Source organism: Rissa tridactyla, chromosome 5 (genome assembly GCF_028500815.1).
Source record: "Rissa tridactyla isolate bRisTri1 chromosome 5, bRisTri1.patW.cur.20221130, whole genome shotgun sequence".
Taxonomy (NCBI): domain Eukaryota; kingdom Metazoa; phylum Chordata; class Aves; order Charadriiformes; family Laridae; genus Rissa; species Rissa tridactyla.
Window position 1 is genome coordinate 34,356,109 of NC_071470.1, and position 26,001 is coordinate 34,382,109.

The following is a 26,001-nucleotide window of genomic DNA, read 5'->3' on the forward strand; positions in this document are numbered from 1 at the left end:
ATTGACCTTTTTTTATTTAAATTATTAAAATTTTTGTTTCCAGAGTCTTCTGAATTTATTGTTTTCCAGTTGCTCATTTATTATTTCATATATGATTTCATTCCATGCCATTCAAATTTATAAACTAATCTTCTAATGCTGAGCACTTTCCAGTATACAGTTAAGAGCTGTAATTAAGGCTGTTTATCTCTGGTTCATTCTTTTCCATTATCCACCCCAGTGTTTGTAGTATTTTGTTTTGCCAGGCATTTAAAATGTATTTTATTTCATGTGTTTTAATTAGGAAAAAATGCTAAGAAACAAATCTTGCATTTGGGAAAAGAAAGGCAGAAACCTTCCCTCCCCTTACTTTTCAGAACTTCCCTATAGATTTTTTTTTGCCAGTTATTTTCACTTTGCAAATCAACTTCTTGTTCAGTGTCATACAACTCCCACTTTTGGCGGATTTCTGACTGTCTGGTACTGTTCCACTCATCCCAGGAGGAATAGATTCATGAGCAGAGCAAAGGTGAGGAGTTGAAAGTTCATGATAAATTAATGTTCTTATATTATTCCATAATTTATACTGTGAATATTACTGCTATCTAGATGGAATATTTTGGTATACATGTGTACATATTCAAAAGAATTACATGGCGGATTTTTTCCTCTGTGCGAGCTGAACTTCTGCTTGCACGGTTCTTTATCATACAGGCTTTCCTGGTGAAAAGGAAATGACTGCAAAAGCGCATTACAAAGGGAGAAAAAGGAAATCAGACATTTTCAAAATTACTGAAATGTTATTATTTTCTTTTCTATAATTTGGTTCACTAGCAATGGTTTAACTATGTAACTTAACATATATTTTTTCTTTAGTGTAAGTTTTCTACCAGCAGAGAAACCAAGTATAATTTTATTTCTGTCTAAATTTTCCATTTGTATTTAGGAGGTGATAAGTTTGGGGCCATAGTGGCTATTACTGTTCCTTTCTGTGCCCTTTGAGAGCTCAAACTATGAAATGAAGCCAAAGCTGCAGCTGCAGCAGCAAATATGCACTTTTTTTAATGAGAAACATCTTGCTGTTTTCCCCTTCCCCCCAGTAAAATTTTGCATAAGATGAAAAATAACACATCATGTTACAAGTAGGCCACAATCTATTAACTTTTAATTTTGTAGTGATAAAATTAAATACAGGTATAACATATTTTTTCATAGATTTTTTCTTTACACCTATTGCATATGTACCATTGCATGTAGTACTATGCATTTAGAAGGAAAACTACCTTCTTCTGTCTTTTCTGTAAGTTAAGTTCTTATTCCTCAGTTTTATATAAATATTTTCAATTTATAGCAATTTTATACACAAGCATCATTCTAATATAAAATTTTGGTGCTATTTCATGTGACACTTTTATATAAACAAAGCTTAGATTCAGTGTACAGTCATGTCAGCGTCATGTACTTCTTCAGTTTTATTAATTCTAACATTCACCCACTGAAGGGGTAATGATTTATTGTGTATGGAAATTCCACAATACCCTATTTTGCTTTGACAGCTGTATTTATTCCAGTGGGTTAATTAATGGGAATCCCAGTTGTTAAGATGATTTTCTGATGTGTTGACAAAACCCAAAGAAATAGCCGACAACTACACACTTTGCTTTCAGGAAAAAAAAAAGTTTTTTTTCCTTTTTTTCCCCTGCTCTTCAGGTATAGAGTACAGGGATTGTCCATTGGAAAGAACAGTGATTCCAGGCAAATCTTTCCATTTTACTTTAAAATCCGTTTTTGTAACAGTTCCTTTTTAAGACTTGTCTATAATATGGCTAAATGAAAAAATCCCCACAAACAAACAGATGAAGCTAAAATAATTCTATTATTTTCTTAGCTGAGTTACTTCCCACAGTGAATTAAGCGATGTGATTAAAGTGAGTAATTTTCTTTCATAGCCTCCTTTATACAGCAATCTATGATCTGAGATGTAGGAATCTTTAATTTAGCAGTTAAAGGCATAGCAAGATACAACTATGGCTAAAAGCAGAAGTCAGAAACATTTAAACTGTCAATTAAATGTAACTTTTAAAAACAGGATGAATCTGACCTTATTTTCGAACATCTCACTATACTGAGGGCAATTAATAATTGACATTCCTTCCCATGGAAAGTGACAAATTCATCATCATTTGGAATATTGAAATCAAAATTAGATGCATTTGAAAAAAATATTCTGCAGCCCAGTCAAAAAGGAAGACTGATAATGTTAATTTATGGTAAAAAGAACAAATAATAATTTCCCAATATGAAATAGCAAGAAATTCTTTGGTGCATATTATTTGGAAGCTGGATAATAAGATTATAGTGGATTCTTCCGGTCTTAACAGCCTGTGGATCTACAAAAAGCTGTTCAAATAATACATGATATGAGTAGAAGCAGGAGATGGAACATTTTGAAATGAAGGATGACATTAAGGAGACAGCCTGGTTTAGCAATTAGTGCATGGAATCACTAGTCAGAAATTCTACATTCTATTCCCATATCTGACGTTGATTAGCAAGTCACATTAGGACTTATTATCAAAAGTCAGATACGCAGCTGATCATCTAATTAAGATCATCATGCTATTAGCATAACTGCATTTGCAAATCATGCATGCAGAGCTTTAGCCTTTGTTTAACCTTGATCTGTGATATGAAAGCGCACTTCTAATTCCATGATTTGAGCAGCTCACAATTTTTAATATGTTTATCCTCATAAGATTCTGTCAAACTGGGCATTATTATTTATCCCCACTTTAAGAAAGTGGAACTGCAGCACAGAAACTTAAGGTTATGATTTTCAAAGATATTTAGGCATTTAGAGATGCAGATAAGCAAATAATAAAATTTTTGTAACTCCCAAAGAATATCACATCCATAAGTCCTATATACATTTTAATGACATTTAATTGCCTAAATCATTTTAGAATTTGGTTCTGCATCTTTTGAGTGTCTACGAAGTCTAAGTCCAAATAGAAACTCTGTCCACATTAGCAAGTAGCACAGACCAACACAAGCAGATTAATAAAATGAAACAGTCTGTACTAAGGATCTGGCATTTGCACAGTTCAGGGGGCTTGAATCCTTGTCAAAGCCCACCTCCTATCTCTTTCATTCAAAAATCCAGTTTGTGTGGGGCTCCAAGACCATTCCACAGTATGGATGAAAGCATGGTAAATGGAAATGATCAGGAAATTTTCTTAAAAAGACCACACCTGAGCTAAAAAGTTAGTGTAGATTTACTCTTTGAATCTTAGAACCAAGCCAATAAGTGTATAAGTAATTGGGTTCCTGTCTTCAAAGGTGTAGAATATTGATGTCCTTGTTTGAAAAGTTAAAATTAATAAACAGATTTGGTCATCTGAAAAGTATGGTAAGATTGTTTTGTAGTAGCGCATTGAAAAGCTGGATAGAAACACCTAAAACTAGCTTGAGAAGGGATATACTTGATTTATGGAATGTTAGACAACTTAACAAAACAAAATACTTAGCACCTGTCCAACTTTGAAAACATTGCTGTATTTTGGGATTATTTTAGTAAATATTCCAAATCTCTCTCGGCCAAGTTTATGAAAGAAAGCAATAATTTTCCATCCACTGTATTGCTCTCACATTTTCATGAATTTTCCATATGATGAGAGAATGAAGGAAGAAATGTCTCATTTCAATGTTACTAAGTATATGAGTAAAACGAAAAACGTTTATGAAATTAAATGCATTTCCATACAATAAGGTGAAAGAGAGATTAAAATTTCAAAGAACAAATATGATTGAGATTTTCAGATGGGTAAATATTTCAAAGGTCTCCTGGAATTAATAAATCCACTAACTGCTGTGTCAGTCTTTCGAATGAATTAATTTTGTCACTCTCGTATTTTCCAGAGAAATATCATGGACAGATAAAAGGTGCTCTACGAACTGATATTTCTAACCTAAATATTTTAATTTTTCCAACTATGAAAAGAACTTTCATCACTCTGCATATGAAAAAAATCACAAAGAAAAACAGTCCATCTGACAACTGCAGATGTACAAGATTTTCTAAGCTATCTAGATTTCTTCCCTTTTTTACTTGTGCTTTGGTAATGCTGACATACTTAAGTAACAAATACACATGGGCATTACTCAAGAGAGGTCAGCAAAGGAATGCTGGAAAAAAAGAAGGTTCGTTGTTAGCCTAATAGCCTCTTCATGCCCTGAAATATTACATCAGAATTAAAAATACAGGATATAAACAACAGATACTGAAAACACCCAAATGAATTGAATAGGGTCAGAGGTTAGTAATGCAACATGAAAAACCTATATGGATTTTAGATGAAAAAAAATACTTCTTTGTATCTGGATTTTATGTATTTATTTATATTTTTTAGGACCCCCGTTATGAGAAAACAATAGTAAGTTTTGAGTATTTTGTTCTCGAGTGAAAAGATGTCTTAATCCATACCCTTTCCCACTCTTTGTCTCTGACTGAAAACTTAGAGCCTTGATGACTTGTACCAAATGCTGTGAATGACTCCAGAGAGCCTTTTTTCACTCTAGAAAATTAAGATACTTCTAGAGATTTTCCAGATGTTATTGCCAAAAGGATTTGTGATATCCTAATATGTCCCTCCAGAGTCTGCTAGTCTGATGGATAAATTGAAGAAGGTAGGCCTATAAAAGCATACTACTTGTCTTTTCTCTCAGTACTGTATATGTGGAAAACCTCAGCTGTCCTTCTAGTATAAGTACTCCCATGCTTATAACACATTTCCATTTACATTATTAGTATAGCTTGGCAGGTAAGTTACAAGGTCCAAACCTAATACTTCACATTACCCTGTGTAAGAAAATATTTTTAACTAAAATAAATATACTTTTCCTTTACAATTGATGAGGATACTTGCAGTTTACTTTTGTTAATTTTACAACATTTACTAGAAATTATTCACATGGTGTCTCTTCCCCTCCAGTTTTAAATTTGTGAAGGCTTCCAGATTTGTGGGCAAGATTTTTTTTTTTTTAAAAAATCACTCTGTTTCTATTTATTAGCCGTATTGACTCTTTTGCTATGCAGAAGTGTGGATCTCTCAACACCTGGGAAATAGAAGGCTACTTATCAACAGCAAGTCTTCCTAGACTGCTTATCTAGATACCTGTTACCTTGGATGCAGTAAAAAAAATTAAAATTTAAAAGACCACATATAATTTTTGTGTTCTTCTAACATAGACTTCTGTTCTAGTTTATCTAGAGAAACACTGTCTCCCTTTTCTGAATACTGAGTGGGTAGGTATAAAAGGTGGGACATTTTATGTGTTCTCCATTCTGATCTCTGAAACTTCTGTCTTCGATTTCACTTGAGAAATGGAAAGACTGGGAAGCGAAATGAAGATATCTACAGATCTTACAACCATTTACTTATGGGGATTTATTTTACCTTTTAATAAATAGTCTTTATCTCTTCAGAAATGTATGGAGCTTATGAATGGCTGTCATAATGCAAAACTTGGAATTGGAAATGTGTTTCATTAAAGGCTGATACAACCCGACATATATCCTAAATGCTAGCAATGGCTTCATAATGGCAGTACAATAGTGGGGTTTAGTGAAAAATCACTATCAATGGCATATGGAAAGTGTCTATAGAAAAACACAGTCATCTTTGACATTTTGGGCATGAACATGAACAACTCGGTGTCTGCCAAGGTATTTGCTACGATGGGTAAAAAATAGTAGAGTAGAATGGATTTTCAAGGGAGCTTCAGAAAGAATTTGCAATGTATCTGAAGGAAACATCCTTTCAAAATGAAAAAGCCTTTCTACAAGAAAATGCTGTGAAGACATGATGAATCTAATTTACCTGTTGAATTTATAGACAACAAGAAACACATGGCAAGATGAAGCAGTGAGCAGTAGGGTATGGACTGATGCATCCACAGGCCACGGTGAATCCCAGCAATGGCAATTACTTTCATGATTAAGAGAAAATTAAGCTGTTAAACTGCAGAAAAGAAGGTTTGGAATTCATCAGTTTTGTGTAGATTATCCTACCTGTCAGATATTTTGAAATCTGAGAGAGCCAATGAACACTGCTGAAAAGAAGAGCTTACAAAAAAGGTGAAGTATGTTTATGGGAGAGCCAATTGTATTACCGAAGGGGTTCACTTCCTGTTTCTCGTTTATTTTCTCCACTAGGATCCAACAGTGGCACATCCCAGAGACTGTCCCTGCTTCAGGTGAGAACTTCAACTCATAATAATGTCACCTTCCTACAAAAACCTACATTCAGTAATAGCCACCACTTTCACTGGGAAGTAGAAACTTTCTAATGTTATGCTTTGTTTTTCATCTGCACAGATTGGAATTAATCTTGTATTTTATTATTTTAGGATTTTATCTTGAATTTTCTTTTTCCTTCTCGTTTGTTTTAAAAGGGTGTGACAGAAGAGTAGTGTGAAAGGCTGCCTCTGCTTTTCCTGGACGTGTCAGTCTGTGTCAGGTGGACGGGGGGGAGGGAAAGGAGAAGATTACAATGTCTGCATGCAGACTGAAAGACTCCTGACAAAGCACATGGCTTCCTTGTTGCAAAGGAGCAGATCTACAGCCAAGTCTCAGAGGTCAAGGAGAGGATACATTCCTAGAGACCCAGAGGGAGACTGTGTGAAGGTTGCTGCGACCCAGGAAGGCAGTGCAAATTGCTGGGCTCCAGAGCATCTGGAAGGAGAGGCTCATTCTGAAAGGAGATAGAAAGCAGGGGGAAGATTTGTTTTCAAAACTTCTATTTATCTCCATCATCCAGAAGATCTGCATTTGCTCTATTTTAAGGGGTTGTCTGTGCTCTAAGAAAACATAGAGATTAGAATTACTTCAGTGTTTTGGGGTATGCTCATTCTACAGATAAGCTTGGTTAGTATTACCTCAAGGCTCAGACTTCCTCAGAGTCACATCAAAACCTCATAAAGGCAAATGTTTATCTATAAGCTTTCTGGGACGGAGGGCCTCTCTTCCTTATATGGAAATGACTACAGAAATATTAGTAAATTATCCCTGGTGTGAGTTATTTGGCCAGTCCTGCTGGTAGACAGAGACAAATAGCTACTATAATGGACTAGAAACCATGGAAAAATAAGCTTGCTTTTCAAACTCCTAAAGTTGATCTAATTAGTGATGACAACTAGTCTCTAGTTAGTACAAGAGATTTGAGAGTATACTTTAATACTGTTTTCTGTTTCCCTCAATTTTTGCCTGCTTTTCTATCTCCAGATGAGAAAATCAAACATTTCAGTTTTCCAAGAAAGCACCTATCATATAAAGGACACTGCAAACAAAGTATTCTTGCTATTCTGTTTAAGACATCATTTCTGTATAAAATCTGTGGTTCAACATTAACAAATTCATAGACATGTGGTCCCCCATACAGTGAGCCAAGTTCTCTGCCGTCCTATATCCTCAAGCAATCCTAATACAATCCAGGAAAATAAATGCATAAACTATAGGACCAAACCCTCAACAAAAGACATTGATCCCTCTGTAAACTGAGCATAAAGCTTTATGCATTTTTGAACCTCCTTCCCTTCCTGTTTTGGGATAACTGACAGTGTTACGGAACACAAACTGCAATCCGGATGCCACATGCTTTGCAGATGCACTGTAACTCACATCCGACCTGCGTGGTCTCTTCTGAGCAAAGCTGTACCACACTCTGCTTTGTTAACATCTGTTATATCACGCCAGCTAGCTGAGATGCCAATGGATTGGTGTAAGAGAGTAAAGGTTGTCAAGAAGTATAATTCTGATTGATTTGCCATGTTTGATGTGACTTTGTTGAGGTGTCACACAAAGAATTTGATATTGTGAAATTATGGGATTCCTGTGATAATGTTTTGGGGTTTGTGATGTAACATGTCCAGACTTACCTTAAAAAATTATTATGCCATTCACAGTAGATTTTACAAACTGTTGTTTTCAGAAATATGCTATTTTATTTTATTATGGTGGAAAAAGGCAGGTCAGACACTCCCGTCATCATTGTAAGCATCTCATGCTAAGAACTGGGAAAGATATAACTACCTGTAAATGCAAGGACGTGCCGGTTTGTATTTATAGCAGTTTTTATAACACAGGGATAATTATTAAAGGAAAAACACTGATATTGTTGCTGGGGATGATCCAAAATTTGGCAGATTGATGCTTCTGAGAGTTCTTTCACTGTTAGCATCAGAGTATCTAATTTGCCAAAAGTTACTTAGCCAAGAGAAGTGTCAAAATCACTATTAAGATAAAGACATCTGCTTCTGCATTAGAACAGCAGGGAAAGCAAATGCTGACGTAGTTTTCAAAATAGCGAACAGAAAAAGTAGGAGATGCAACAGAAAAGAAGTGAACAGAGTATTGGTAACTATCAAAGGTTTGTTAAAAGGAGAAGTCCCAGAGAAAGAGTTCAGGACTTCCAGAAAGGCAGAGTATCCACACTTGAAAAAAGGTAAAAGCCTTTATATCATACTACACTGTGCCATAAACATATAGCACTTGATGAAACAGGGTACCCTTTACAAATTCAATGACAATACTAAATCAGCAGAGAGGCCAACAAGACAAACAATGAATCTGCTCTCCAGGCAGACCTTCATAATCTTGAGGAGGCAGCCAACATCAAAACTTCAACAAGGAGTCCATAGTTCTGCCCCTGGGGCAAAATAACCCCACATGTCAACTCAGGATAGGAACTGACTGGTTGAATAGCAGCAACAGTGAAAAGAACCTGGGGAATACTATGGATGCCAAGCTGAATGAGAGCAAGCAGTGTGCTCTCATCGTGAATAAAGCAAAATGCATACTGGGCTACATCAGGAGTTGCAAGGACAGCAGACCGAGGGAAGTTGTTATGCCTTGTGCTCAACATTGGTGAGGCGACACTGAATACTGTATTCAGTTCTGAGATTCCCAAATTGAGAGGGATATTGAGAGACTGGAGAGGATTTAGTGGAAGGCTATCAAGACAAGCTAGACTAAAATACATGATGTATGAGGAGAGGCTGAGGGGTCTGAGCTTGTTTAGTCCAGTGAAGAGGAGGTCAAGGGCAATCTAATAGCAGCCTCCAATCACTTGAAGGATGCTTCCTGTCAAAGACAGCAAAGCCAAAACTCGGCTTGGTTATGGTAGATGGTGTAGTAAGGGGCAACAGCCACAGATTGCACCTTGGGAGGTTCAATTGGAGGAGGAAAGACTTTTCGACAAGGAGTGTGGTGCAGCACTACAACTGGTTATCCTTGGAGCTGGTGGCAATGTCCACGCCTGGTGCTTTTCCTAACTCAGTTAGACAAAGGCAGAGGCAGCCTGACCTAGCTAGGTGTCAGCCCTGCTTTAAATAAGAGGATGGACAAGAGATCTCCAGAGGTCCTTCCCAACTGGTGTTTCTATGATTCTATAAAATAAATTGACTAAATATTATCCACAAAACATTTAGGAATGAATGTTTGTGCTTAGCACATAGATTTACTGAGTCAAAAATTATCATTAAAGAACATGATTTTACATTCTGTATACATCCAAGATTAGTGTTTAGTTTCCTTTGCTTTTTTTTGAGTGTTTCATTACAGAATATTGAGCCTGTCATTTAGATGAGTAAATCAATGCTTTTAAATTTCTGATTTTGACTGGTCTGGCTTTTTCTCTTGGAGTGATTCTGGAGACTGTTAGAAGTGTGTCATATAATAATGATCAAAAAGGGCTATCCCTGTTCATACAGCAAACTAAATGTGGGGACTGAAAAAGAGAAGAATGTAAATAATCACTGGAGTTTGTCCCCAGTTCTGAGCTTATTTACTCTTAGTTTTAAGGGTAACTGTAATATTTCAATGCAATCTTTTTCCCTTCTAAAAATGCATTTTATTCATAATTATAAAATGTTGTCCAAACACCCGCCAGAGCAGTTTCTCAGAACCCATAACTGATAATGTATTCAGTAAACTGCATTGTAACTTTGAAGAACAGGTTAGGACAAGAAGTGAAGAATAATATCTTTTCTTAATTGAATCTGCAAACAGAATTCAGGGTTGTTAATTAAAATGTGGTCTGGGTAATGGCTTTTCTATTGACAAAAGAAATTACAGTATGAGCTTTACATCTTTTAAAAGAATAGGTCAGATTCCGATTATGTTCACATTGGCATAATCGTAGAGTGTTTCTGTTGATGTTAATTCGTATTTATACCAGTGTTTCAGAATTAAAAATCCATTCAAGCATTTCTAGCAGTACAGTGCAGCCTAGCATGATACTTGACATTGATTTAATTTTAGAAGTAAAAGAAGTAAATGAACAGTACAGCTTCCTGAAATATAAATTGATATAAATTTATCCATAATTTGTAGTTAATGCAGAATGTAATGGAGAAAAGTTAAATTTGTCATCTCATTGTTGAATTCACTTTTTCACTCTAATAATTAATAAATAAAATTAACACTCAGGCACTTGTGATTATTAATAATGCAGAGATCTGAAACAGCAGTAACAATTTCAAGAAATGATACAATCCATTATTTAAACATCAGCTTTCTTACAATTTCAAAATAGCAACCCTTTTTTTTTATATAATTTAACTTTCTGCAATACTGGAAAAATTAGTGATTTAGAAAAAAAATCTTTCATTTTGCACTCCTCTTGCTCTTGTTGAGAACTAAAGGGTGAATAGAACATTTTATTTCATTCATTATTTCTGGAGAAGAGTAAATTTTTTGCTGTAGACAAGAGCTACTGCCCTGTGGTCAGAAACAATAATGTCTTATATGTAATGGTCTTGTTTCTTCAGCTCTGTACTAGCTTAAAGACCTTTTGTGCTCTTGGGTATGTATGTCCTGAAAGTTACTTCTTTTTCTGCTGTCAGAGTTTGTAATTCTGTTGAAAGTTTCTTTATGTGCTTTGAGTTATATTTATAGGCAAGTTACAAAACAATTATTTATATGTGCAGCACAATGTCTCTGTAATAACCTCCCAGTTCCAAATGTCTTAAATGAGGATGGCTGACTATTTGATCCCTTAAGCATAATGATAGGAGTATTGATAATTAAGAATATCCATTTGATAGGGGTTGACTTCACAACATTTATAAAATGCTGTAAAAAAAGGGCCTTGTAATATTACTTATTGTGAGCAGGGCCACAAAAGACTTGAAGTTTCCCATAATAAACTCTGTGGGCATGCATTTAGTTCTCTACAGTATTACTTGTGTTTCATCCAGAGATCCTCCACAAGCACATGAACACTTCTGTGGAAACCGCTGTCATTGATCAATGTATAGACATAGCTGCATGGAGCTTTTCTCAGAACTCAAAAGCAACATAACTGTGTTTGCACAACCCTGTTTCTGAATTAATGATCCCATCTCTCAGTCAAGTAATTAGCTCCATGTTCACCACGTTCATTTAACTTTAGTATCTCTAGTTTTGGAGAGAAATTTGTTGATGCTAACTCAGGAGTTCTGCACTGAATTCCATTGTACAGCGTAGATGCATATTCATGTCATCCAAAGAAATCAGCCCTGCAGTCTCCCCTTTACAAACCTTAATTTTACATTTACATTCCCAGTATTACTTATGAATGAGAAATCACAAATGTGGAGAGAGCCTATGAGATTATTAGACGTGAAAATTTTTTGCTGTTACTTGAAGCATTGGAATAAAATCAGAAACAGATTTTCTTCATAAAATCATAGGACAGTTCAGGTTATAAGGGACATCAGGAGGTCTCTAGTTCAATCTCCTACTCAAAGCAGGGTCAGCTTTGAGATCAGATCAGGTTGCTCAGGGCTTTATGCAGTCTTGTCTTAAAGACTCCAAGGACAGAGACTGCACTGCATCTTTGGGCCAACTGCTCCACTGCTTGACTGTTATGGTGGCGAAAATGCTTTTCTTTATATCCAGTTTGAACCTCTCTTCCTTCAATTTATACCCCCTGTCACTTGTCTACCCAACATTCAGCACTGTGAACAGTCTAGCTCCATCTTCTTGATGACTTTCTTATAGGCACTGGAAGGCTGACATCAGGTTCCCTTGAAAGTCTTCCCTTCTCCAGGCTGAACAAAACTTACTTGGTGGCTGTCTGTTGAACTGACTCAAGTTTATCAATGTCTTTCTTGTATGGAGCGTAAGGGGGGGCACAATACTGGATACAACATTCTAGATGAGGTCTAATGAATGCTGAATGCAATGCTGCAAGTGCCTGACATCTTTACTACATCTAAGATCTTCTTATGCTCTTGAGTGACATAACCTTTTTTTATCAGCTGTCATTAAATTGGAAATTCCTAGTTTTTCTTAGTGTGACTAGATCATATTTATAACCAAGCTGAGGAATAATGGCATAAATATATACTTAAACAAGAGAGTTGTCCTGATTTTCCCATATAATTTCCACTGGGGAAGACGAAAAATATATCTTGGTTACAAAAGTGTGATCTTACTCTGCCAGTGGACCACAACTCCTCATTCCACTGTTACCCTTCAGTCTGTATTGGCTCCTCACCAGTACTGGAGTGGGAAGAAGATATTGTGCTATGGTGGCAAATAATGAAACTTTTACTGAAATAGAGCTACGTGCAGACTGTGATATATGGATGTCTTCCCAGAAAAGATAGATTGATTTTTTACAGTACTTCATTATTCTCATGAATTAAAGATGTAACTATAATAACTCCATAGCTATCATTTAATATATTTAAGACCTTTGAAAAAAATACAAGAGAAATCAACAAAACTGACTGTGAAGCAGGAAATAATACAAGCAAAGAGTGGCCTTGATAGTCACTACCTTAGAAATGTAATTTGGTGGTTGCCAGAGAGATGAAGGACTGACTTTTCAACAAGGCAAAGAAAGCATCAAATTGGTCTTAAGAATGTCAACACTTTGAAAAGTAGCCTTTGTAGTGGTATGAGTAAAATTATTTAGTGTATAAATGTTTCTGCAGTGGAAATTCAATGGTAAACAAGAAGTCCAAATGTTAATGGTACAGGTTCATTTCACTTTACAAATGAAGTGAAAGATATAACAGGAAGATTTGATTTGTTGGAAGATGCAAGCCATATTTTCCACAAAATGAGAACTAATTTTTATTCTTTTAATTATCCTGCTGTAGTTTTCCCCCATTTTCCTCATCCAGTTTTCCATTCTGTTCTTCTTAATCCTTTGTATAGACAGCTATCTTAAATATTCTCCATGATGTAATAGAAAACTTGAATTTATTAAAAAGTTGAATTTATTAAAAAGGGATAAAAATAAAGACAATTCCATTAGCAAAAAAAGGATGTGAGAGGAACAAAGCCCAACAAAAAACCTCTCCACATGGGAAATGGTGGAACAAAAATCTAAAACTGGTGTGTTTACAAGTACAGTAAACTTGAAAACTACCATATTGAAATGACCATGGGGATTTCTACACAGGCTGATGGATGATTCTACACAGAATGATGGAATGAAGCAATACGGTAATTAAAACACTTTTTTTTTACATTCTGTGTGTGCACAATACCACGAAAATATCCTGTCTTGTACCATAATGAAGCTGTAGTACACTATGTGTTAGATTCTCTTCATGGCAGTTTTTGTTTCAGTTAGAGCTTTTCCTGCAAATATCTGAAGTAAATTTAAAAGTCATGCATGCTATACAGCCCAGTGAGCTAATACTGCTGGTGCAGACAGTCCACAGATTAGCACAGTGCTCTGAAAGCTGACCCTCATCCCACAGCTCAGAATAGCAGACTGATGAATGGGTCAAGGAAGCTAGGATTTTTCTGCAGCTCTGTGAGTTTTGGTGGATAGAAAGATAGCATGCCTGAAGGACTGTGGTGAAACAGGTGACTCCCAAGCAATGGATGCACTGACAGATACAATCCCTAGTCTCACTAACCTACGTGTAATCTATGGTTGCACTGCCACTTTCATGTAAATTAAACCCTGTATTGCCACTGACATGGGTGCTCACACCCTCTTCTCTGTTGGGAGCTGCTTGTTCTGCTATGTTTCTTGTGTCAAACAGTGAGTCAATTGAAGGAACTAATTTTACTGAAAGGTAACTTAGAAAGATTTGCTATTAACTGGGTCAGTTCTTCAGTTTGTCTCACTGTGTAGCCATCTTTTACTTGTTTAAAGGAGATGAAAATAAGGTGGGATGCAGAAAAGGGTGGGATTTTAGTATCTTGCAAATTGTTTTGGAAAACAGAAAAGATATGGTTGCTATTGTTGCACAGTTTTTGGGGAACCTAAGCTGTGGGCAGGGGAAGAAGCCCAAAGAGAAGCATAATCTCTGGTCACTGTCATAGAGGACCTTGATTTGTTTATCCAGTGCTGGCCTACATGCTAGGTTTTTCAGTACTAGAAGTGACTAAAATTCAGATGACAGAAGAGCTTTTTGTTGCTGATCTCTGTCATTGTTGTCAATAAAACTGATTTTTCCTTATCCTTTTCCTTATTTTGGCTTGAATTCTCAGTGAGCCCTGAATTAGAAAAAAAAACCAACAAATCACTCCCCCTCCCCAATCCCAAAGCCAACACCATTACAAAGGGAATTTCTAAACTCAAAATACAGAGTGAATTTGCAATTTCCTACTAGCAGGAATATATATATTGATTATAGTCACCAGTGAGAACATCTAATAAAGTCCACTTGGCTTCAGATTCAGCAAAAGATAGAGATGCCTGAATCAGTTACTTATGTGTAGATGATGATTACATGAGAGCTAGGTGTCTGGTCAATGTCAAGCTTATCAATACAGTTCATGGAGACCAGAGAGCTACTCATCAGTTATTCATTTAGTCAAATATAGGTATGGATTAAAGGGTGAGGTGAACAGTTCTGTAGATTCTATCGATTATAATGCCTAGACCTCCATTATATAGTGGCAGTTTACATATGAAATGTATACACTTATTTTAGGTACTTTAATCTGCAAGATAAATTTTTATCCCAACAGATAAATAAAGATTAAAGCTGCCTTCACTACTGTTGTACCATCCAATACTGGGAATGCTTTATTCTCTTATGTAAGTGCTCTATTTTATAAGACCTTCTAAACCAACGCCACAGTTTCTCTATGATAAAATATTCTGCTGCTTGCCACTCTGGCACTAAGATTTTACAATTTAGAGCTCAGAGGGTTTTGACTGAATGTAAACCTTTTGGCATTGCTGAGTGTCCATAATCGTATGTGTATCCATGGTAACTAGGGGAGAGAAAGTATGGGTGTATAATCCTTCTTAAGTAACACAATGTTATGTTTTTCTTGGTAGACAAAGAGATGCTAGCCAGTCATAAGCATATTAAACAGCCTCTGAATATCAAAGTTGCAGATACACTCTTTACCAGCAAAATGGAAATTGTTTTAGAAAAAATTTAGTGTTTGCTAATAGTTCAGGACTACAGATACAAAATTTCTGGAGCTTCTGTTTTGAATAAAGGTGGGCAAACTAACTTCAGATTAATCATTTTAGTTAAATCTCCTTTCTCTTATGGTTTAATAGAAAAATCATGACTAATAATGCCAATCTTGTTGCTTGTCAGAGAAAGGGCTAAATTATTCTCTGACTAATCATAATGGAATTTACACCCTTTCAATGTGCTATATTCCTGTGTGATAGCCTAAACATGTTCATATAAGCATTTCTGTATGGTGTAAATGATTCAAGAATCAACACGATATTGACTGTACTCCTACATTTTTAAGTAGGGCCTTTTTCCTCATTTTCTTGTTCTATTAATTATTTTTGGTTAGTAAAAAATACAGAGTATTTTAGACACGGTTATGACTGTTATTTAAAAGCCAAAAGTATCTGGACACCATTTTTGTTTTATACTTTCCAGATTTCCTCCTGTGAATCTTGGTAAAGCCTGCAGGAACTGTAAGACTGTTCTCTTATTGACACGAAACACCAGAAGTTGCACGCTTCTGCAAATAAAATTAAACAGAAGGTACATTTTGGGATTGATGCTTAAGTAAAAAAGGCTTTGTATGCCTACTCCTAAATAAGCGTACCTGAAGAGACACAAACTTGAAAAAAAAAAGTTATTTTGCTGTAAAAAAGAAAGAATTAGTCCAATTTTATACACAGGTAAAGTGGTTTCTAAATGGAAGAGTTTTTTTCCAATTTTCCATGAGTTTTCAGCTGCTTTCTAATAGGACATACAAACTGAAGGAGGAATGCAAGCATAGGTTCTGATCCCACAGCATTTTTTTTCTCCAGCTGCTGACCCACAGAAATTTGGCATCTGTGGCTTCTCAGCCATGAAAGTAATCCATTGAGTGGAAATCTGGGGTTTTTTTCTGCTTGTGGTTTTTTTTTTTTCTTCCCATGTATAAGATACTAAATTTGGTGTTTTGATGTCCTTCACAATGTCAGACACTGATTATGCTTAACACAGTTTCTATTTAAATAAATAAGATTGGGAGTCCCCAAGTTAGTATTTTCTGACAACATTACTAGGTATGTTTATCTCTCTTTCCCCGCGCCCTTCCGCCATAGGTTTGGAGGAGGGTGGGGAGAGGACAGAAGAGAAGATAATTAAATAAAATTTACTGTCACTGTATTTTGCCAAGAATTTAATTATGAATACAACAAAGAAAAGAATTAGGCTGTAGGTCCTGAAGATTTCAATCTTTCCTGAGAAATCTGTCATAGCAGAGTCCTCATTGAAAACAGGGAAAGGTCCAGTGTAGGAATCACAAGGAAGAAAACCTCCATTCTGGACCAGGATCAGAGAACAAGAATAAGGACTATAATCCAGTTTCCCTGTAAGTATCTGTAGCCTTTGAGAAAATAATCCATTTTCGATTTTTCAAATGAAAATGCTTCAAAGTCTCTCATTACCACACTGGTAAGGTAGTGAAGTAAAAGATATAGACTCGTTGGTATTCCCTTAACTGCATATCTGATGTTGAAGAGCATGATAACCTCAAGAAACTGGAGTAATGGAGCTCTAGAAGAAGGATAAACTGATTAAACAGAATTGTAGAACTGCGAAACTTCTTGGATGCTCAGTGTACAGCATCACGCACTCTTATTCCAAGGGAGAATCAAATATAACTTTTGTGATTTTCATATTTGTTTCTCTGCTCTGTACTTAGAAACCTCAAATGACTTCCCAAGTTAATGACTTCCAACGGTTCAGTTTCTTTTATCATTTACTAAGTTTTTCTTATAATAGCTGTGCCAAATTATGCAGCCTGCATGTATTGTCCTGTTCCTGGATACATTCATAACATGTAGTCATGGAACCAGAATGATCTAGTCTGGTGGTGTGCTTTTTGGCAGTAATTTTTCTTCGAAAGGAAAAGGCTAGTCTGATACATTAAATGGTTCTGTGCTAGATCCAGAGCTCATTGCTTTGTTCTCGTTTTAAGTGTTGCCCTGGAAGTGCCACAGTATGTTTCAATATGTGAAGTTAGCTGGTTCAGTAGTTGTGATGATAAACAACAAAACCTGCTGAAGTTTAAAGCTATTTAATAATAAATAAGCAAGCCTTAAGTAATTTTAACAGTGCTCTGAGCAATATACTTTAAAACTTGTGGGACCTTTGTGTAGTTTTTCTAGAGGGCTGCATGGGCTGGAAAGATCACCCACTCCTGTCATAAGTAGACTCAATTCTCTAAGGAACCTATGGATCTGGAATTCTGTGCATAGGAGGGAGTAAGCTGGATGTAATTCAAATATCATCCTTCAACAAACACTCAAAGCACTGGTATAAATATACCCATGCAGTCTCTTTACTCTTTTTCTTAGTGGAGTCTGGCTCCTGGAACAGAAATAAATTACAGAAAACATCGCATTAACATAGGATGGAGGAAGAGGTCTTGGAAATAAAGGGTGTGTCGATGTCTAGACGGCCTAACCTGCTGCAGAATTCCCATAATCTGTCCAGATATGCAGGAATTGCGGTTATGGGTGCTAAATGTTGAAACTTGCAGTAGATTCCATTTTGCCAGGAGAATAATCGATGGAAATTCCATTCAGACATCCCAGTTTATTCATCTCTTGGCTTTTCTTGTTGATTTACCATGGGGTGCAGGGCAGAAGGGAAGGATAAGTTTCCAGAGAAAGTGCCACAGAGCTCAAAATGATTGTTTGGTAACCCCCTCGTGGTGGACAATAGCGTGTCGCTTAAACTATATACCTATGATGGCCTGGGAGTTTAATCTGAAAAATAACTTGGGGTTTCTTTTCCATATGCTGTACCATCATAGTAGAGATCTGTGGAAGTACTTAAGTGACATTCCTCACAATTGCAAAAGAAGACTCTATGAAAGACTTTCTTCATGGTTCACTGTAAACTTTTGAACTTAACTTCCATTGCTGATCAGCCACAATAGCATTTGTTAATGTTATAGGTATGGCACAAAGCCCTTGATTTCCCCTGTTTGAAAGGTGGTGGAGAAAATAATTTAAAATACATATTATTTCTTAATTGTGTCACTGTATTATGCATAATTTTTCATAGACAATTTTAATAATTTTAGTGATGTAAGCATATGTACTGTGCTACAGAGCATGTATGATTTAACTGTAATAATAAGATTTTTATTTGGGGTTTTTACTCTGAAGACAGCTAAGAAAAGTCTCAGAGCTTCCCAAAACCACTCTTTCCAAAGAAACCACAATGTTACAGAGCCCTTTCATCATCCAGCATACGGTACTGTAGAACACAAAAATATACACTGTACTACTTTAAATTAATTCATATTTGCAGGAGACAGTCTGTGTGAGTATGTGCAATTATGAAATGTAACTTTTTTTTCCTCTTGACTTTTTTAGCTGCCTCACCCCTTTTATTTGAACACATACATATGGTGTGTGAGAGTCAGCAAGCTTTCTGTAAATGTTTGGAAGGAGCATCTGTCAGACAATAAAACTTACAAGAAAACATGCTTCTCATTTAAAGTGTATTCACTAGAACTATTTCAGCGTTGGAATCAGTTCATTTGTATAGCTTGGAGGCATTAATAAGAGCAGAGAACTGTAAAGGCACCAGAAAACTCGAACTGTTACTAAGAATTCAAGGTATTTTTTTAAAGCATTTCGTCTATTCGGCATCACAGTCTTCTGATAGGAACCTGAACCAGTTGACAGATAGGAAACCTCTGATATTCCACCCAAAAAAACTGGAAACAAGAAGATGGCATGCTTTTTGCAAACCTGGAAAGTCTAAAGATTACAATAATTGTTGGACCAAAGGGACCCTCTTCAGGCATAAATAGCAAGACTCCTACTGTCTTCTCTTGCAGACCAACTCAGCTGCCAGCAAAAGCAGGTGCTCTCCCCCTACCAGTGCTCCAGAGGAAATATTTAGTGAGTATTCACAGCTCTTTTTACAAATTAATATATTAATAGCATTTTAGTTATATTTGTGTAGTTTTCTCAAAGAACAAAAGCATTTAAAAATAAGTTTTTAAGGCTGTTATTTTAAACAATTGCTGAAGTTCAACAGTCTGATGCAATTTCCATATTAATTTAAAAGCAAAATTTGCACAATCTATGACAGCAACTTTTTAAATATGTTGGTTTTTACCAAGTGCGTAGCTTAAACAATCTGAAGCAATTACAATGTATTTTTAATGCACAAGTTATGACAGCAAAGTAATTTATATAAATATGAAATGTATTTGACTTAAATGTTATGCCATAAAACAGCCTTTGTAGAACACAAATTTAAAATAAATCATTTCTTTTGGCAAAGTAACCTGCAATTTAATCTTTAGAAGAATAAATATGCCACTAATGTTTTCCACAGAAACAGTTGCTACCCTAATTAATTCAAGATGTGACTCTAATAAGATTTCAAAAGAAAATCAGAAACAGATTTTTCTCAGAGGTAGCATTATGGACAAGGTTAAGATATTTTTATTTTCATTAGAAACACTTGTCCCAGATAGAATTACAGATTTGTAGTATATAGCACGGAAATATCAAATCTGAAAGCATTATAATAATGTTTTTAGAAGCATAACAATTTTTAGTGTTTCAGATACATGCTTTCTTTATGGTTATAATTTACGGTACTTTACGTTTTATTAGGTAACTGTTATTCAATTTGGAGTTTAGAGTGACTAATATGGTTAATGTATTTTTTTCTTTTTGTGTGGAAGGGAATGGAAAACCTGATGGTTGTCTACTGCTCCTGTAAAGTTATCTGGACATTACTTGTAACAATACTAGGTTATGCCAGCACCTTGCCTGTGAGTGATGATTCTATTTGCACAGCAGAGGAACTTGCTAAATACAGCATAATCTTCACAGGGAAATGGAGTCAGACTGCTTTTCCTAAGCAGTATCCACTTTATAGGCCCCCAGCACAGTGGTCATCAATGCTAGGTAAGTGAAGTATGTACAGTTTTAAGAACAGATAAACCGCTCGACCGCTGTGATCTTTTTTTTTTCCTGAATAGTCAATTTTAAGATAAATAATGAAAAAGGAAAAAAATAGCCAAAGTTACTAAAATCGAAATGCAGAAATTGAAGTATCCACAATACTTTCAAAAATCTACAACTGTTTTCAATTGACTTCTGTTTTCAATTGGCTGCAGCTGAAATAAACAGTGATAAGCCAAATGTTTTAGTGTTCACTCAGTTTTATACACATTTTTGTTAACCTCAGAAATAAAGCAGAGAAATTGAAGAAATAGGGAGAATCTAAACCAGACTTTTATGTCATGCCATGTATTCACTCAAATAGGTGTTACTCATAGTTCTGACTACAGCATGTGGAAAAAAAATGAATATGCCAGCAATGGTGTACGTGATTTTGCTGAAAAGGGTGAAGCATGGGTATTAATGAAAGAAATAGAAGAAGCTGGAGAGAAAATTCAGAGTGTACATGGAATCTTCTCTGCTCCTGCCATTTCCAGTGGTACAGGACAAACCTCCACTGAATTAGAAGTGCATTCAAGACATCCCTTAGTAAGTAAATGTACATATTAATTTTAAAAGTTTATTTTATGTCACTAGCACCCAAAATTAAATGTTTGAGTTCTCACTTGTAGGAACAATATAATGTAAAGAGTTACTAAAAAGCATGTCACATTGCAGGGAGCACTGTACAGGTTCTATAAAGTAGAAGAACATAATGACAATTCTTTCAAGAATTTCAAGTTAAAATTAATATGAGCAGGACTGGAGCACATATCAAAGTACGTGATGCAATCCTGATGGATCATTTTGTTTCATTAGGTTTCATTTGTTGTACGAATTGTTCCAAGCCCTGACTGGTTTGTGGGTATTGACAGCCTAAATCTCTGTGAAGGAGACCGCTGGATGGAAGAAGTATCAATAGATCTATTTCCATATGATGCCGGAACTGATAGTGGTTTCACATTTTCCTCCCCAAACTTTGCCACTATTCCACAGGACACAGTTACAGAGGTAGGTGTATATACATATTTTAGCACTTCATACCTGTGTGTTTTGAGTCCTCCCTTTAAAAGATAACTATCATATGACTACACAATAGACTTTTGTGAAACATTTCAGTATTTGAGACTGCTGATGCAGTCCTCTATATATCCTCTCTATATGGATTCATTACATAGCTGGTAACACTACTGGTTTTGTTTATTTTCTGTATCTTTCAAATTTATTAGGTAAATTTATTAGGCTCTAAATTTAAAATATTTTCTGTAAAAGCCGGCTATTTTCATATTATTTTTAACAATTCTTAAAACACCAGGAAAATAAAAATATTCAAAAAAGTCCTGGCGTTACTAAATATGTACCTAAACAGGAAAATTCGTAGTAGTGAATACTGATGTGGGGAGGAGTTTTCAGTTAAAAGCATTTCTGAAACCTGAAACTGTTACATTTGAGGGAAAGGAGCTAAGGGAAAGCAGAGAACTTCTCCATTGTTACTGCAGTGACCCCACTTTCAATCTCTTATGCTTGCTCGGTATTCTAAATGCCTCATACTTTGCTTTTGTCCTTTAAGGGTGGTGGGGAACAGAACATTTTGATTCAAATGTTTTGAATACTATAAGCATTCAGTCAGACCTTTCTTTAAGTCAGTATTTCTAGAGCCAAATGCTGTGTAATGAGTAATGAGAAAGGGAACAGAGAAGCTGGAGAACAATACATTTGGCCTCCTATATCCATATGACAGCTGCTATAGCATACTGAATATTATTATTTAATACTCTCGCATTCTTTCTTGTAGTAACATCCACTTCCCATCAAACCATTCCATACATTACTCTGTTTTCGGTACCTCCCACCGCAGTCCTCTATGCAAAAGCTGGCACAACTCATTGTACCCAGTCTCAAAGCACTCTGCATAAAAATTTTGGGATTACCAGCAGTAGCTGTGCGAACTGAGGTTCACAGAAACTAGTCATATGCATTTCACTTGCCAAAAAGTATTAGCATGATATGTAAACATGATTTTACAGTTATCTTCTTACTAATATGATGTAGTTTCTTTAAGGTTCCCCTTTTTATTTCACAGATCACTTGTTCCTCTCCAAGTCACCCAGCAAACTCATTTTATTATCCCAAACTCAAAATTTTGCCACCTATCGCTCAAGTAACGATGGTGAAATTAAAGAAAAACCAGCTGGGTCTTCCTGCACCTTATCTTAATCTTCCAGCTAAAAGCAATGAAATAATAGACTCTGTCTCAGGTAAGCGATTAGTACTTTGCTATGCTTAATTCTGTTATTTCCATTCATTCAGAAAATATGTGGAAATCTGGCAGGTGATATGGATGAAACAGGTGATCAGGCAGAATATTCTCCCATCTGCATAGGAATAGTTTCCAGACTCACACACGGGAAATAAAACCAGTTGAAGTAAAAGAGAATCCCTGGAAAACTAAGGAAGAGATTTCATATCTGAGCTATGGTTCAAAGGTTTGGGTTATATCCACAGTGAGGGTTACTCAAGCATTAACATAGCATAGATCACTGAATTTTATAAGAAACAAACAACATTTGACCAGAATCAGAGTTCCCAGTTTCTTTGCAACTTTGAAATAAATACTCATCCTTAAGTTTTTACATGACAATGGAGCAAAAGAACTATTATTGTTGTCTCTTTCTGTGTTAGAGGGCTTGGTATTTATGTGCAATAAAAACTAATATAATTCAATTGATTTGGACATATCTGGACAGAAACACACATCCTGACAATAAAAATAATGTTCTCTCTCATTTTTCTTTTCTTAAAAACATTAGTTAATAACCTTGTTTAGGTAGGAAGACATACAAACTACTGACTCAAGTCAGTCTTAAGGGTAATTTTCGAATCTACAAATTAACAAATTCTATATTTGCTCTAAGGGAAAGACAGCAGTTGGACAGTGTCCACTGAGATTTTATCTGTATACTTTTCCAGTGGATTTTTACAAAGTGTAAGAGGAAGCGTTAAGAATAAGAAGACTGACATCCTAAATACTCTTTTAGAGACAGCAATAGGCTAAATCCCCAATGTATTCCTAGAATAGCTGCCATGTTCTAAGAAGAGCTTCTCCAGAACAAGTCTGAAGACGGTATGCCTCTAGCTCTGTGCTAGTCACCTCACTATGCATGATTTATACTTTAATAAGTGCATTTCTTTATCAATTTGTTTAATGTATTTCTCTTAGTAAACAAGACAGATGCAAAGTGAATGCTACTTACCTCATTTTCAGACATATGCCTTTCCCACAACATTTGAAAGGAATATTTGGCCCTTTTTAGGATATAGATTTAAAACAATGCATTTAAAGTATGATATTTAAAAAATAATTTTAAATCATATATACCCACTTTATTGTATATTAACCAGTAAATCAGTCTGTTCAAAACCTATTCCAGAATCAAAAGGACAGATTTAATTACCAGACCGTGTCCTTCCTTCCTACTAGAAACATGGGAATGAATGATCACAACGGAAGTGGTGAGCTCCACTGTAATACCAGAAATTGATACCAGAGGTCACAAATTTAGTACAGCATATAAAGCTGGGTTTGTGCACACATTTTACTCACAAATGCTGTAATACACAGTTTTGATGCAATTTCCTGTGACAAGCAATATTTTAATTTAACCTGCTAAGGAATAATCACCTATATTTTTATGAAAGATATTTTCAAGGGAAGTATACATTATGAAAAGTACTTCAGAGTTGCTGACTTCTTTTCTTGAAGTAAATTAAAACTATATTGAAAATGCTTTTAGTATTTAAAAGCTTCTAGTGACAGGATATCTTTATTGTCAAAGGGAACTGTAGTGTACATACCAAACAATAGCAAGATGATTTAATGATAAAAATAATTGAACTTTTCTTTATTTCTGAAGCAAATTGGAACAAAAGTCAAATGGAATTCGATATGAACAACTACAGGAACAATATCTATCTGCAAAGAAATATAAGTGTACCTAAATAAACCAGAGAAAAGCTTTAATCCCAGTGTTCTTTGTAAGCAATGAAAAGGCAAATGAGTTATAAAATTATAAAACAGTAAATGTTTTCTAATGCAATCTTTTGAATGCAATTATTTTAAGCATAGTTTTCTTTGATTGGAATTCTATATTTTCAATTCAATAAATAACATGCTGCCCTACTGATATAGTACCTCAGAGAGTCTCTAGACTGCAGTAATAATAATGATAATAATATCAGTGGTGATGAGCTTAGGAGCTGAAAACAGACATTTTTATTTATGAGACAACGTATGGATTTTATTAATATCACATGTATTATTATATAAGAAAGGACACTATTTGATCATCATTCCTTAATGCTTTGCCAACTATTTACTTGCCTTAAGCAACAATTTATGTGACGTTACCTTTCTTTTTACTGTATATTGCAGAAACACCACTGGACTGTGAGGTTTCACAATGGTCTTCCTGGGGTCTCTGTAGAGGTCTTTGCAGAAAAACAGGGACCAAGATCAGAACTCGTTTTGTACTTCTTCAGCCTGCCAATAATGGAATGCCTTGTCCAAATCTGGATGAAGAAACAGGCTGTGAACCAGAGAATTGTGTCTGAAATAAAGAAAGGATAATAATTTAGATAATTTAAAAGTAGGATAAGTTTGACTAAATCTAAACTACATATGAGTCAATGTTCCTTATAATTTGTGTATGCTGCATTATTGTGCTGAAAAGGTATATTATACTGGTTTTGAAAGTTGTTTTTTAATATCAAGATTTTGGGGGCGATTAAATTCCTAAGGTTTAGTGTGACAACAGTGTTTGATTATTTACAGACCAAAAAACCCCAAATAAACCCTTGCTATAAATATACTGTAAGTTCTTGGAGTACCCTCTAGTGGTAGAAAATATGACATTTGGAAAGTTTATACTTCATGCATGTAAAAATCTTTCAATCGCAAAATCTAAACTAGTAGCGTTCTTAAATAATGTAATTTGTTGATCTACAGCTATTTATACCTAGACATTAATTTTTTCTCTAAATTATGTTTTTATAATTTATTGGCATTTTTGTTGTCTTTCTAAACGTGTTTAAGATGCATTTCTTCAGAAACTGCTTACATAAATCAGAGTGACCAGATGTTTGCAGTGTGGTTAAGAAAATAATATAACTGAGTAAACTTTTCCTGAGACTTATGAATACATGAAAATGTCTTTCTTTTTCTCTTTTTCTCAGAAGTGAGAATAATATATGTCACGAGGACACTTGGCCAACAGAATTACTAGAAAAAATCAGAAGTGTGGATGCTAGTAGAAAACCTCTGAACTTAATTAAAAATGTTAGCTGAGATTTAAAAACTAACTGACTGCTGGTGTGTGTCCCTCATGAGACAACTGTCTCAAAATTAACACTGTTGACCATAACATAAATTATATCATTGTCTTTATACAGGCAGTAAATGTGTCTGTGTTTGTTTAAATGTGTTTGCTGCTATTTGTGTCATTGTAAACTTTTTACAGAGAAAACAGACCAAGGTTTTAATATTATACAAAACACAGTATGTCAGAAATTGTTGCTGACTGCAAGTTTTAATGCTCAAATAACTTATTTCATAAGT

At 35.3% G+C, this 26,001-nt stretch overlaps 1 protein-coding gene and 1 long non-coding RNA gene across 2 annotated transcripts; both read left to right on the forward strand.

The window, feature by feature from the left end:
* The first annotated feature begins 425 nt into the window (after positions 1–425).
* LOC128910152 (uncharacterized) lies at positions 426–8,689 on the forward strand. Its single transcript, XR_008466621.1, has 3 exons — positions 426–508; positions 6,194–6,234; positions 6,433–8,689. It is a non-coding gene; the product is annotated as an uncharacterized LOC128910152 (long non-coding RNA).
* A 10,270-nt stretch (positions 8,690–18,959) lies between these two features.
* LOC128910150 (spondin-2-like) lies at positions 18,960–25,863 on the forward strand. Its single transcript, XM_054203068.1, has 6 exons — positions 18,960–19,328; positions 20,126–20,351; positions 20,713–20,936; positions 21,207–21,398; positions 22,471–22,645; positions 24,820–25,863. The coding sequence occupies exons 1-6, from the start codon at positions 19,161–19,163 to the stop codon at positions 24,996–24,998; spliced, it is 1,164 nt and encodes a 387-aa protein (XP_054059043.1). The 5' UTR covers positions 18,960–19,160; the 3' UTR covers positions 24,999–25,863.
* Positions 25,864–26,001: the final 138 nt, after the last annotated feature.

Excerpts from the sequence above, each read along its gene's own strand:
- LOC128910150 (XM_054203068.1), top strand. The coding sequence starts at position 19,161 with ATGCTTTTTGCAAACCTGGAAAGTCTAAAGATTACAATAATTGTTGGA. Across the intron at positions 19,329-20,125 it reads TGCTCCAGAGGAAATATTTA|GGAATGGAAAACCTGATGGT; the intron begins GTGAGTATTCAC and ends TTTGTGTGGAAG. Across the intron at positions 21,399-22,470 it reads CACAGGACACAGTTACAGAG|ATCACTTGTTCCTCTCCAAG; the intron begins GTAGGTGTATAT and ends TTTATTTCACAG.